At 46.5% G+C, this 15,633-nt stretch overlaps 1 protein-coding gene across 2 annotated transcripts in view; it reads right to left on the bottom strand.

The window, feature by feature from the left end:
• tyk2 (tyrosine kinase 2) overlaps positions 1-3,580 on the bottom strand; it is an 86,015-nt gene extending 82,435 nt beyond the window's left edge. The window contains exon 1 of one of the 2 annotated variants that reach the window (XM_060943171.1): positions 3,435-3,580. In XM_060943171.1, coding sequence (XP_060799154.1) covers positions 3,435-3,448 — 14 coding nt within the window. In that variant the 5' untranslated portion in view covers positions 3,449-3,580. The remainder of the gene's footprint in view (positions 1-3,434) is intronic. The other variant, XM_060943172.1, reaches the window with a different exon arrangement.
• Positions 3,581-15,633: the final 12,053 nt, after the last annotated feature.

Below are 15,633 nucleotides of genomic sequence, written 5' to 3'. Positions count from 1 at the left end.
CGATGCACCTCCTTTCAACAAAGCACAGCGCCTCCTCTCAACACAGCGCCTCCTCGTCTCAACACACACAGCGCGCCTCGTCTCAACACAGCAAATCTGAACACGGCGCACCTCCTCTCAACACACGGCGCACCTCCTCTCAACACACGGCGCACCTCCTCTCAACACACGGCGCACCTCCTCCTCTCAACACAGCTCCTCTCAACACACAGAGCACCTCCTCTCAACACAGCACCTCTCAACACACAGTGCACCTCCTCTCAACACAGATCACCTCCTCTCAACACAGCTCCTCTCAACACACAGTGCACCTCCTCTCAACACAGCTCCTCTCAACACAGTGCACCTCCTCTCAACACAGCACCTCTCAACACACAGATCACCTCCTCTCAACACAGCTCCTCTCAACACACAGAGCACCTCCTCTCAACACAGCACAGCTCCTCCTCTCAACACATGGTGCACCTCCTCTCAACACAACGCCTCTCAACACACAGAGCACCTCCTCTCAACACACAGAGCACCTCCTCTCAACACAGCTCAGTGCTTCCTCTCAACACAACACAGCGCCTCTCAACACAGCACAGCGCCTCTCAACATACAGAGCACCTCCTCTCAACACAGCACAGCGCCTCCTCTCAACACACAGCAAATCTGAACACAGCGCACCTCGTCTCAACACACGGCGCACCTCGTCTCAACACACGGCGCACCTCGTCTCAACACACGGCGCACCTCAACTTCTTAATTTCCCTGAGGGAAAAATAAAGTTTTATCTAATCTATCTAATCTAATCTCTAACACACAGAGCACCTCCTCTCAACACAACTCCTCTCAACACAGAGCACCTCCTCTCAACACACCACAGCGCCTCTCAACACACGGTGCACCTCCTCTCAACACAGCACAGATCCTCTCAACACAGTTCAGCGCCAGCGGTCTCAAAAGTAGCCGGTCACCGGCAGCAAATCGCCGTCTGTGGCTTGTTATGCCGCCGGCTATTGTCAGTCAAGTCACAAAATTTAATATTAAATATTTCTGACGGCAAAAAAAGTTGTGAATGTAAATTACATCCACTATGTCATGTATGTCCGTTGCCACGTCAACTCTGTTTACATCCTCGACATGAGTGCAGCCTCCTCTCAACACAGCACAGCGCCTCCTCTCAACACAGCACAGCGCCTCCTCTCAACACAGCACAGCGCCTCCTCTCAACACAGCACAGCGTCTCTCAACACACAGAGCACCTCATCTCAACACACAGCACAGCTCCTCTCAACACAGCACAGCTCCGCTCAACACAGCACAGCGCTTCCTCTCAACACACGGTGCACCTCCTCTCAACACAGCACAGCTCCTCTCAACACACGGTGCACCTCCTCTCAACACAGCACAGCGCCTCCTCTCAACACAGCACAGCGCCTCCTCTCAACACACGGTGCACCTCCTCTCAACACAGCACAGCTCCTCTCAACACACGGTGCACCTCCTCTCAACACAGCACAGCGCCTCCTCTCAACACACAGAGTGCCTCCTCTCAACACACAGAGCGCCTCTCAACACACGGTGCACCTCCTCTCAACACAGCACAGCGCCTCCTCTCAACACAGCACAGCGCCTCCTCTCAACACAGCACAGCGCCTCCTCTCAACACACGGTGCACCTCCTCTCAACACAGCACACCTCCTCTCAACACATGGTGCACCTCCTCTCAACACAGCACAGCGCCTCCTCTCAACACACGGTGCACCTCCTCTCAACACAGCACAGTGCCTCCTCTCAACACAGCACCTCTCAACACAGCACAGCGCCTCCTCTCAACACAGCACAGCGCCTCCTCTCAACACAGCACCTCTCAACACAGCACAGCGCCTCCTTTAGAATTCACTGGTATAATTCAGAATTCATTGTTCAGTCAGTGATGGCAAGCCGTCCTGGCCCAGATACTGAGAGCACCTCATCTCAACACAGCACAGCTCCTCATCTCAACACAGCACAGCTCCTCATCTCAACACAGCACAGCACAGCTCCTCATCTCAACACACAGAGCATCTCAGCACAGCACAGCTCCTCATCTCAACACAGCACAGCTCCTCATCTCAACACAGCACAGCTCCTCATCTCAAAACACAGAGCATCTCAACACAGCACAGCTCCTCATCTCAAAACACAGAGCATCTCAGCACAGCACAGCTCCTCATCTCAACACAGCACAGCTCCTCATCTCAACACAGCACAGCACAGCTCCTCATCTCAACACAGCACAGCACAGCTCCTCATCTCAACACAGCACAGCACAGCTCCTCATCTCAGCACAGCACAGCTCCTCATCTCAGCACAGCACAGCTCCTCATCTCAGCACAGCACAGCTCCTCATCTCAGCACAGCACAGCACAGCTCCTCATCTCAGCACAGCACAGCTCCTCATCTCAGCACAGCACAGCACAGCTCCTCATCTCAGCACAGCACAGCACAGCTCCTCATCTCAGCACAGCACAGCACAGCTCCTCATCTCAGCACAGCACAGCTCCTCATCTCAACACAGCACAGCTCCTCATCTCAACACAGCACAGCTCCTCATCTCAACACACAGAGCATCTCAGCACAGCACAGCTCCTCATCTCAACACAGCACAGCTCCTCATCTCAACACAGCACAGCTCCTCATCTCAACACAGCACAGCTCCTCATCTCAACACAGCACAGCTCCTCATCTCAACACAGCACAGCTCCTCATCTCAACACAGCACAGGTCCTCATCTCAACACAGCACAGCTCCTCATCTCAACACAGCACAGCTCCTCATCTCAAAACACAGAGCATCTCAGCACAGCACAGCTCCTCATCTCAGCACAGCACAGCTCCTCATCTCAACACAGCACAGCTCCTCATCTCAACACAGCACAGCTCCTCATCTCAACACAGCACAGCTCCTCATCTCAACACAGCACAGCTCCTCATCTCAACACAGCACAGCTCCTCATCTCAACACAGCACAGCTCCTCATCTCAACACAGCACAGCTCCTCATCTCAACACAGCACAGCTCCTCATCTCAAAACACAGAGCATCTCAGCACAGCACAGCATCTCAGCACAGCACAGCTCCTCATCTCAGCACAGCACAGCTCCTCATCTCAACACAGCACAGCTCCTCATCTCAACACAGCACAGCTCCTCATCTCAACACACAGAGCATCTCAACACAGCACAGCTCCTCTCAACACAGCACAGCTCCTCATCTCAACACAGCACAGCTCCTCATCTCAACACAGCACAGCTCCTCATCTCAACACAGCGTCTCTCAACACAGTCTGCTACAGTAATGATACAGTACCGATGAGGCCACTTCCTGGTTCACAACGAGCTTCATCAAAAACAAACTCTCCGTTTGGTGAAGTGGAGAAATCAGAGACTGAAGCCGGAGAAACACACACCTGCCACCTACCATTCACACTGGCGCGTGTAGAGGAGCTGTGGGGTGTCTCTGGGCTGTTCGAGGCGTCCAGGTCACATCTCCTTCTGCTTCCTCACCCACGGCCTCTCACACTTCCTGTGAGCTCGAGCCCAACCACTGGAGGCTGCGTGACGGAGAGCACAAACCATGTCGGCGTCAGAATCTGATTTCTATCCCATTTACACGCGCCATGTCTAATCGCAGTAACTTAGATATCAGATAAAACAGGGACCATCCCCGTGCTTCCCGCGGGCTTCAAAATAAAAGTCTCTAATGACTAGTGTTTATTTTTACCCTGTGCGACACACACAGCCAGATAAATAAGCTGTCCGAAATTTGCACCCCATGTCATGAAACCATGGATAAAAATATTTCGATTCGTTTGCGCCGCAAAATACATAAAAAAAACATGCTTTAATATTTCTTAAAGGGGCAGCTCACCCTTCCCAGAATCCTCTGCACCAAGTAGCAAGTCATCATTTTCTATGCAAGCGATATTCCAAAAATTATTCTCAACAACCCAGGAGCATCCTCAGCCATGAATTTTAAGCTGTAACTTGAAAATGAACATGTTTTGTCAACGTATCTATATTTTTGCATCCTTTTGTCCAATCCCAGATAGCAAGCTGACATTGAAACGATGTAGAATCAACATTGCATTGTCGACGTTAAACCATTGAATCAACGTCAGATTTCGATGTTGATTTAACATCAGTTTGCACCCTCCGCTAACATTGAAACGATGTTGATTTATTAACTATGGACACACGTAACTTCAATTGTATTTCAATTCGCGTCGATATTGAAACAACATTGAAATTTCAACATAACTAAAAATCAATGCGCTTTCAATGTTATTTCAATTGATAGCCTACCAGAAATATCTGGCTCATATATCCTGCTTTATCTACAGCCAGGATCTCCATTTTAATTGCCTAAAATAGTAAATATGAAACACATGCCTTTTTTTAAGAAAACAAGATTTTTATTTTAAGTTCATTTAATTTTCATGTCTTTCAGCGCGAGCGACACCTCCAGTTCTGTCTGGCGCATATCGTAGCCATTTCTGCACAGCCTGGGTGAAGACCAGATCATTCATGCCAGGCTGTTGAGTGAAGGCATCTGAAACACACACAAAACATAGTTTTCAGTTACACATTGTACTACTGCTGCTAATAATAGGCTGTAGTAAGTGATATGCGCTGGGATCACACACACAGCGGCTCAGTCCCGAATCGTGGCTCGTGCACTTCACTCGCGCGCTCTGTGAGCTGCGCAGGGCCGGAGTGCGCACCCTCCAGAGGGCACTCGCTGTTCAGGGCGGAGTGATTTGGAGCGCAGGATGCCTGCGGAGCCGAGCGTATCCGTGTATTGGCGTTGCTATGTGCACGCGAATCGTGTATTGGTGTTGCTGTGTGCACGCTAATCGTTTTAAAAACGTTAATCTGATGATCCGCTGATACGGTCTAATGTAAACATGGGCTATGACACCAGTGAAGTCATTGAGCTAACTAGAACCTGCAGTTTATCAAGCTTGCTAGCAGGCTAGCCTACTTGACAACTTGCGTTGCTGATCGGAGTTGATCGGAGGAAATCGGCCGTGACAGCACGCTGTGGCAGTCTATGTATCGCGTGAACTATACATTGAACTATGTGTAAGGATTAAATGCTGAAAGTGCTGCTTACCTGTAATTGATCCCGGATCCGAGAACGGGTGCCTGTGCGCCGCTGCCGGTCTTTGTCTCACGCTGTCCCCTGTCCCGTTCAAAAATGATCGATGACTTTTCAATCATCTTTCCCGGTCAACTATATATCGATGGCTTTTCGACCATACGTGATTTCCCGGTCAACACAAAATCAATGACTTTTCAACATGACTGTTATCACCCGGTAAACCAAATATCAATGATACATCAATCATAATAAGGACGACTATGAATCAATGTTGTTTCAATATCACTGCTGTCAACTTTATTTTAGGTCGGGTTACATCGGTTTAACAATGGTGATTCAACATCTATTTTGCATCAAGATTTCAATGTCGACCATTCTGATGATTCAGATGGAAAATCAATATCTATTCAATGTCAGCTTGCTATCTGGGATATGTCCAGTGTTCTTCTGGTTATTCTGGTGTCATGGAGCTGAACCGGCATCAGGCGTCTCACACGTGGCCATGAAGGAAAGAAAATCTCATCTCATCTCATTATCTCTAGCCGCTTTATCCTGTTCTACAGGGTCGCAGGCAAGCTGGAGCCTATCCCAGCTGACTACGGGCGAAAGGCGGGGTACACCCTGGACAAGTCGCCAGGTCATCACAGGGCTGACACATAGACACAGACAACCATTCACATTCACACCTACGGTCAATTTAGAGCCACCAGTTAACCTAACCTGCATGTCTTTGGACTGTGGGGGAAACCGGAGCACCTGGAGGAAACCCACGCGGACACGGGGAGAACATGCAAACTCCACAAAGTAAGGCCCTCACCGGCCACGGGGCTCGAACCCGGACCTTCTTGCTGTGAGGCGACAGCGCTAACCACTACACCACCGCATTTGGGCATTAATTGTCCTTAAAACATTTAACAGTTAATTTCTCTAAAACTGTTTGAGCACAAATTTTTATTTTGCATGCACAAAGTTTTCATTTTAAAATTAAAAATGATTACTGTATCAGAGGACAAAAGTACTATAAGATGATGTTGCTAAGCTGATGGCAGACACCCAGACAATGCTGCATTCGACTAAATCCGGTGTGTCCAATCTTATCCACAAAGAGTTGGTGTAGGTGCAGGTTTTCATTCCATCCAAGCAGGATCCACAAGCAGAGGTGGGTAGTAACGCGCTACATTTACTCCGTTACATTTACCTGAGTAACTTTTTGGATGAATTGTACTTGTAAGAGTAGTTTTAATGCAGCATACTTTTTACTTTTACTTGAGTATATTGAAGAAGCGGTACTTTTACTCCGTTACATTGGGCTATATTCTGCTCATTACTCGCTACTTTATTTTTATTGATCCGTGCGATGCGTGGTCTGTTTGTTTATGTTTTGTCGAGACTTCCAGCAGAGGCTTTGTCACATGACAGCATCTCACCGATCAAATGGAGCAGCCAGAGCCATAGTGGGAGGAGCTATGGCTTAACTCCGTTTCGCCAATCAAACAGAGCCAAGCTGCCGCGTGCGCCCGCACACAAAATTCCCGCGGCAAGAGCAGTCCAGGTGGAAAAGAGCCCGGAAGCAGAAGAAAAATGGCAGAGACAGCGGCCAGCGTTTCTTATCAAGCTGAAGAGGCACACCCCTGGCCACACATACAAGCCGTGTTCACTCTCCAAACAACAAAAAATAATAGTTATGTTATGCGGTGTCACATGTGTCTCCCCAAACCAGTGGACGTTTCAGCTTATAAAAACTCAACGTCGAATTTGAGGAAACACATTGCGGTAAGTAGGCTATGTGCTTTTTGCTGCCTTCGTAGGCAGACGTTAGCCCTGTTGTAACATCATAAATAACTGTAAAATACATTGTTTTGTGGAAATGTATTGACGCACTGCGGCCTCAGACGGCAAGATAACACACACACACACCAGAGAACCAAGAAATAAAACTACAAAAAAATCTTCCTAACAATCACTTTTTATTGATGTGAAACCAAAAAATGCTCATGAAAATAAGGTTGCTCGCCTAATGTAGGGTGACCAGATTTCCCTAGTCTGAAACCGGGACACTTTTGCGCGCGACCATGCTCGTGCACGCACACCTTTTTTTTACGTAAACGTGACACTCAGAGAGGTGCTCTTATCATTTTGTTGAAGCTCACATTTATCAACACCTCACATGAAATAAAACAAACAGGCATTTTGTTATCTAGTAGCATAGTGGTATACAGATCAGTTAAATTATGGTCAGACAGCAGATTTTGTAATGGCTGAGAATAGGCCAGGCTATGTCCATAGGCCAAATTTAAACTGATTTATTTCACCTGTTTGTGAGAACACCAAGAAGAATGCATATGCACATGTAGGCTATATCTCTAAAATTGCATGCACTATAGCATGAACTTAAAAAGTAGATATGTGACCTCAACATAGCCTAGGTCAGAATCAACCTTACTAACCATTCCCCACAACTGCATGAATAAAGCAAGAAGATGTGTACAAAAGTGGACACTTTAATGGAAGGTGCAACAAGCTGTTCAACACAGCAGTATGGCCAAACTGTCTGAATGGTATGTTAAACAGAAACAAAAAAGAGACAAGTGATTTGAGAATATACACTCAAACAAAACAGCAATAAAGGAGGAGAGGGGCGACAGCCCGAGGAAAGCCCCCACAGGAGTGCACATCATTTGCAACATAGGCTACCCAACTCAGTACAAGAACAAAACCCAGGAACAAAGCTAAGGTGACTATCTATCCACCCACCCTAAACAAAATGCATTAGCCTACCACGGGCGATTGCTCTAAGACAACGAGGGAGGCTCAGCCTCCTCTAAAAATGACGAACATCATGTAGGATGAATTGCGCTAGGCTTATGTTATAGCCGACCTTATAACATTGCTATTTCAGATCCAGAATCATAGAAATATATGTGCTCAACCCAACTACAGTGCGAAATCATTCCCTTATAACTTTCCCCAGTTCGCCTAATGTGTGCGTGAGTTTTTCCCCCTCGTGACAGCGCGATGCAGCCCAGCCTCAGTGGACTTCAATGGCATTTGGGAGCTCTGCGCTTTTCAATCTCAAAATGCAAGACGATTATTGGACAAATACTGCGAAAACACCCGCCCACGGAGTCCCACAGACTCCCAGCCTCAGTGGACTTCAATGGCATTTGGGAGCTCTGCGCTTTTCAATATCAAAATGCAAGACAGTTATTGGACAAATACTGCGAAAATGCCCGCCCACGGACTCCCAGCCTCACAGTGGGAGGGACATGGCAGTTTCCGCGAGGAGACTGGTGATTGGTGAAAGCGGCCGGATATTTTCTTTGATTGACAGCTTGTTTCAAATATAGACAGGCAGCGGTGAATTTCAGTTCAGTCCCATGCGGATTCGCAAGTGCTGTGGTGTATTGTAAGAGATCAGCTTACATTTCGATTTCATTTATTACATACGGTTTCTACCAGCTTTTTTAGTTTGTATATATTTTCATTGTAAATAAAGTGTAAATATAGTGTTGTCAAGTTTGCTATCTTAGTTCCAGAAATTTCGTTTATTTGAGTGACTGAACTTGAACTTGAGGGGGCTAGTCAGCTAGCAAGAAAGCTGTGCACGGATGCCAAGCATTGCTGATTTAATTTTGGCGAAGCCATTTGCCAGTCTTCCTTTCGAGGAAAAAATTAAAGAGCAGGGTAGACCAACGCCTCAAATTGACTTGGTGAAAAAGGTAGGGAATAATACTCGTTCCTTTCAGCTCTCCTGGTACGAGAAAGTGAATTGGCTAACAGCAAGTGACCCACATCACCAACAGTAAATAGGCTACTTTAGTAATATGTCATGGATGGACCAAAAATATAGAATCTATTTAAAATGTTTATGCTGAGTATATTATATTGGAATATATATTTTTCTGGATATGAATTAAACACAGCTACAATTTGGAAAACATTTTTAAACAAAAACACAGCCGAGAACATTTCACACTACAGACCTGGATTAAAAGTGAAGGGTTATCAAAATTGTCAATAAAACATTTCTCAGTCAAAATAAGTAAAATATAGGGAAAGTGTCATTGAATGAAATGTGTGGCACCCAGCTCTATGCTTGGCTCCCCAAGGTCAGTGCTTGTGCCTATTCCAGAACACTCTGCTGTTACTGCTGAGGTTCCTGACAAAGAGCTGCTTTCAATAATGATCAATTTTTAAACAACATGCCACAATTTTAAAATATAAAATGTTAAAATATACCCCCCCCCAACACCACCATCATGTATATTGGACAGTAGGCTAATGGGCCAAAAGAACCTGTTATTTCACAGTTTGTGACCCTGCCAACAATCAGCCAGATCAGAGGCAAGAGTATGGGCAAAATTGATGTGTTTTTTCTTTTTTCTTTTAAAATCTGGAAATATCGTAACCGACCAACCTCCCCTGTTTGAAAGACTACCAGCCGCCACTGTAGCCTACGTATATTTACGAGAAGAGTGAATCTTTTCCAGTAGAGTTTTATTGGCCGAGAGTCGACTGTGAAATTGTGCGCACGTGTCGTCGAAATTCACACGGGTGATCAGTAAGGCTTTCAGTGTCGGCACGGTCATGCGATTCCTCTCATCGGTCCATGTATTGCTCATGAGAGAAAAAATTCTCTCAACGGGTGCATTGGTGCCAGGGAGGCACATTGCAAATTCGCAAAGCTGCCTAACATTGCGATGAGGAAGCTCCCTATTTTTGAAATGCCCTAACATGTCAACCCACCGCTCATCTGCTGCCTTGCCCTCAGCATTCCATTGATCCACCCTCCCAGTTACAAACGCCCGCACCAATGAGGTCTCATCAAACAGCTCCGTCTCATTGATGTTGCACTCTTGCAATCTTGATGTGACGAACTGGAAGGACGACTCAACCTCATCCCATTGCGGGACAGTGAAGAGGAGAGTCCAGGAGAAAACTTCTGTCTCCTTCAACAGAGCTCCCCATTCCTCCAAGTATGACATGCAACACTCGTAAAAGGAACAGACGGTGTCCTGAAATGCCTCTGCCTTCTGTGGATCATAAAGGGCACTCAGGAGATTCTTCACCTATATTAATAATAATAATAATAATAATAAGAAGAAGAAGAAGAATAAAACATTTTGGGAGGGTTCAACTGTTTTGATTTCATGGTTACAATTAGTTGTGGCGGCACGGTGGTGTAGTGGTTAGCGCTGTCGCCTCACAGCAAGAAGGTCCGGGTTCGAGCCCCGTGGCCGGCGAGGGCCTTTCTGTGCGGAGTTTGCATGTTCTCCCCGTGTCTGCATGGGTTTCCTCCGGGTGCTCCGGTTTCCTCCCCAGTCCAAAGACATGCAGGTTAGGTTAACTGGTGACTCTAAATTGACCGTAGGTGTGAGTGTGAATGGTTGTCTGTGTCTATGTGTCAGCCCTGTGATGACCTGGCGACTTGTCCAGGGTGTACCCCGCCTTTCACCCGTAGTCAGCTGGGATAGGCTCCAGCTTGCCTGCGACCCTGTAGAACAGGATAAAGCGGCTAGAGATAATGAGATGAGATGAGACAATTAGTTGTAGGATAGCTGTTTTTAGTTCATATTCCATGAGAAAGTGTGGCGAAATGACATAAGCGTATTAAAACGCAATGCCTGCGCGTCTGTGCGCCTCAAGGTTCTAGGATGTTCAGTAAGTTTTAATCAGAGCTGAGGAGATGTGATGGAGAGATGTGTGGACATAATGTGAGTAGCCTATAATTACTGTGTTTAGTGCTATAACGTTGTTGTTGTTGTTTTCAATAGGGAACCCTCCGTGCGCACTGCATTGAAGTTATAGGGGAAAAAAGAGAGATGTCTGGCAAATAGGCTAAATGTCATGTACTATATCAATACATTACCTTAAGACCTGTGAAGACAGCCAACTTCCTTTCCTGCAGTTTCTCTTGCAAGGTGTGCAAGTGAAGAGCTGAATGCGTGGCCGTGATTTTCTGCCTCTCCAGCGCCTACACGGTGTCATTGAACAAGGACAGCTGGTTATGCAGGAACCACATCCAAGCTTCATGCAGCGGATTCTGGAGGAATTGCGTGATTGCGACTGGTGGCCTATCCTGAGAGGCGAAGTAGGATTGCAGCGCAGGGTACAGCTTCAGCACTCTCTCAACAGCCGGGCCTAACGACAGCCACCGTGTCTTGCTTGTCCCAAGGATTGTCGCGTACTCGAGCTTGACGAAGTCACAGAACTCTTTCAGCTGCTCAGTTCAGACCATGAAGATGTGGAAATGTCCAAACACTTTCACAATGAAGCTCTCGACGTCACAGGGAAGGGTGTCTGCAGCACTTTGGAGAGCGTTGTGAACGATGTGCGCAGCGCAGCCCACTCCAACTAAATCATTGGCGGAGACCTCGTTTAATTTGAAGAAAACATTGTTCACGCCAGCCCTAGATCTCCCAACAAAGTTGGTATTGGTGTTGTCTGCACAGAACCCAACAACTTTGTCAAGCAAGTTAAAAGTTCTGAGGCTGCGGCTGATCTCCTCAACCAAGATGTCAGAAGTCTCGCCTGGAACAGAGGTGAATTCAAGGATTTTCACCTGCACCCCGTCATCCTTGAAATACCGGATCACAACAGGTATCAATTTGACGGCTTTGTGGTTTGATGCATCGATGGCCACCGAGACGTGATGTGCCGCTCCCAGGTCGGCCTTCAGTAGATCCATTGCATGATGTGAGATTACGTTAGTCACTATTGCTTCAGCCTTTGTACGTGCACATGTAAAACGTTCATCATAAAATTTCCGGATCAACCCCGATGTGCAGTCCATAGATCTGAAACTCTGGTTGTGGTGAACGACGTGATAGGCAAAGGTACCTTCCTCTGCTGCCCTTTTCAGTTCAGCACTCCCAATGCTGACTTTGCTAAAGAAATTGGTCACACTGCTAGCCCTTGCCTCAACCCACCGCTTGTGTTTGGCCATTTTAATGTGATCCTGTATATCGGCGTTACCACCGTGGGCTACGGAGAAGGAACACTTAGTGTGTGCAGTAGGCTTCGTGCGCATTGTTCTGCACCTCTCAGAGGAAGGGGTAGGTGCCCTGTAAATCTTTGGAAAAGGTACATTTTCTTTTCGGCATAATTGCTGCGGCATTACTGCTGCTAGCTGCTAGACAAAGAACATTCGCGCCAGTTAATGTTTATTTTATTGTTGCATGGCAACACGTTCTGCTGTCTGGAATAATGTGGCTAAATAAACACCCATGCCACAGGCCCAGGGGGCAGTAACCAGGAAAGTTTGCGATTCCTGTCAATTCATCAAAATAGTAAATGCAGACATTTCTCCGCTAATGATTCCCACGCTGCTCAGTCGCAAACGTCGCGAGTGGCGAAAACCGGGACATATCTGTGTCCTGACAGACTTTTGTCGGGACTCGGGACGCACAACCCCAAATCGGGACTGTCCCGGTAAAACCGGGGCGTCTGGTCACCCTAGGCCTAATGTCAGCTCCTCAATAGCGTTACAGTTGTACACGGCTCTGGTCAAAAACTGGGAATGGAAGACTGGTGAAAACTTACTAAATTACAAAACGCGTAACATATCGTTTGTGAAATCTCCATTTTTCAAGCTACTGTATTTGTTGTGGATTAGAGGGATTTGTGAAGACTTAAGGTGTTTTTTTCTGTGAGATTTGTTTTATTATTTGTCTGCAAGTGCTTGTTCACAAAAGGAAGGGCATTAGCTTGTTAGCTTGTTAGCTTGACCGCTTGCTAGCAATCCCCACCACCACCCAGCCAAGCTGGGTGCTGGCAGCTAGTTAGCAACCTTTTTGCTTGTTACTTCCACTTGCTAACTCCTCTGCAAGATGGATCCAGTAAACAACTTTTTGGGAGATGAAAGGATTAACATCGTTGATCGCATCTTACAGGATTATTTCCAGTCTTTTTCGTACGAGGAGATATTACGTGTGATGTTCAGCTGCTGTTAAAGCTGAACAGTCACTTCACGGAGTGAACATGCACATGCGCACACACAGTGTTATGGTTTATGTGCAGACTGCCTTTTTCTTCTTTTTCTTTGTAACCTCTACCCATTGTTTTATGTTACTTTGTAAAGATTTAATTAATTAATATTTAATTTATTATTGTTTTCACCTGTTCACGGCTAAAAGGTCACAGCTTCACAGTGCAAAATTGAGAGCCAGCTGCTGTTAAAGCTGAACAGTCACTTCACGGAGTGAACATGCACGTGCACGCGCACAGTGTTATGGTTTATGTACAGACTGCTTTGAGCTTCTTGTTGTTATTGTTAATACACAGAACTACACACACACAGTTTATGTGTGAAATAGATATGAAATCTCTGCCTGTTATGACATCCTGATCAATAAACAAAAGTTACTCAGCAGTTACTCAGTACTTGTAGTTTTTTCACTTAGTACTTTTTACTCTTACTCAAGTAATTAATTGGACGACTACTTTTTACTTTTACTTGAGTAATATTATACTAAAGTAACAATACTCTTACTTGAGTACAATTTTTGGCTACTCTACCAAACCTCTGTCCACAACTGATTCCACTTGGTTGGTCCTGACTTTCAGAAGACTATCAGGTGTGGCTTGGATTTGACTGAAATGAAAACCTGCACCCACACCGACTCTTTCTGGAGAAGACTGGACACCTCTGGACTAAAGGTTGTGACTTTAAATTCCCAACCTCTTACCAGGAAAAATGCCCCCTCAGCTCTTCACCCCGAGTTCAGGAAGTGACATCAAATCAACATGGCTGCTCACAGTAAACACAGTAACACCTCATCTCATCTCATTATCTGTAGCCGCTTTATCCTGTTCTACAGGGTCGCAGGCAAGCTGGAGCCTATCCCAGCTGACTACGGGCGAAAGGCAGGGTACACCCTGGACAAGTCGCCAGGTCATCACAGGGCTGACACATAGACAACCATTCACACTCACATTCACACCTACGCTCAATTTAGAGTCACCAGTTAACCTAACCTGCATGTCTTTGGACTGTGGGGGAAACCGGAGCACCCGGAGGAAACCCACGCGGACACGGGGAGAACATGCAAACTCCACACAGAAAGGCCCTCGCCGGCCACGGGGCTCGAACCCAGACCTTCTTGCTGTGAGGCGACAGCGCTAACCACTACACCACCGTGCCGCCACAGTAACACCACTTATCTTTAAATATATTAGCTTTAGATCAATCGACATACAGACATGTTCACTTGTTAAAACTATAACACTGACTCTACAGTTCACTGTTTGAGGAGAAAAATACATATCACTCATCACAATTAGGTGCCAGCAAAAGACAAACACAGAGGTGTCCATGGTTTAAAAAAATTATGTAAATCCAAGCTCTGACTTCCCATTTCCAAGGTAAGTGGAATGGAGCATAATTCCCAGTAGTTCACAGTCGGAGTCAGGTGAGAGGTGTCGGGTTGGAGTTGGCGCATCATGGACATTGACTGCTACTTTTTTTGGCTAGTTCTAGTTAAATCCTTGACATCTGTAGCTGCTCTCTCACGTTATCTTGACCAGTAATGTCTCTGTTTGGCTGACACAGTGGTGTAGTGGTTACCACTGTTGCTTCACAGCAAGAAGGTTCTGGGTTTGAGCCCAGTGGCCGACTGGGGCCTTTCTGTGCGGAGTTTGCATGTTCTCCCTGTGTCTGCATGGGTTTCCTCCAGGTGCTCTGGCTTCCCCCACAGTCCAAAGACATGCGGGTAGGTTAACTGGCTACTCTAAGGCCCTGTCCACATGGCAACGGATTCAGGTGAATCTGATAAAATTGTTTATCGTTTCAGCCTGGCGTCCACACGGCACCGGCGTTTTGGGTGCCCCAAAACGAAATCTTTTGAGAACGGGTTCCAGAGTGGAAAAATCTGGCAACGGTGCTGTTGCGAAGTCGTCTGGATGAGTAGAACGGATTTGTTTACGATGACGTCACAACCACATGACAATCCCGCCAGCAAAAATAGGGAAAAAAAAGGAGCGATCTCACCTCTTCAGATGTTGGTTTAAGTCCAACAATACATTCCTCAAAAAGGGCGTAGAAGAACAAAGTAATCCATCAACGTGTAGCATTCAATTTATTCCGGACCATTAAAGAATTCTGGAGGATCTCAGAATGTTGGCGTACCGGCTTCCATCTACCCCCATTCATTCCTCTCTCTCTCCATCTACCCCCGTTCATTCCTCTCTCTCTCCATCTACCCCCGTTCATTCCTCTTTCCGCGTCTCCATTCAAAAAACGAGCACGTGATTTAAAGGGACTATAGCCATAGGACAGGGAGTGAGAAGGTGTGCGCGTGTGACAGTGACGGGGAAGAACCGAGGCTCATGCTCGCCCTGAATTTCTCTTAAAGTGAAGGCAGAAGAACGTTCAGCGGCTGGCCAGGCTTTCTATGTATTAATTTACATAGACGTTTTAATATGAAATATAAATAAGTGTCTTAGACAATAGATACTATTTTACACTACTGACTAATAATCAAAACTTTATGTGGCTGATGCTACAG

Source organism: Neoarius graeffei, chromosome 16 (assembly GCF_027579695.1).
Source record: "Neoarius graeffei isolate fNeoGra1 chromosome 16, fNeoGra1.pri, whole genome shotgun sequence".
Taxonomy (NCBI): domain Eukaryota; kingdom Metazoa; phylum Chordata; class Actinopteri; order Siluriformes; family Ariidae; genus Neoarius; species Neoarius graeffei.
Note: the sequence above shows the minus strand (reverse complement) of the source record. Positions and strands in the feature narration are given on the sequence as shown.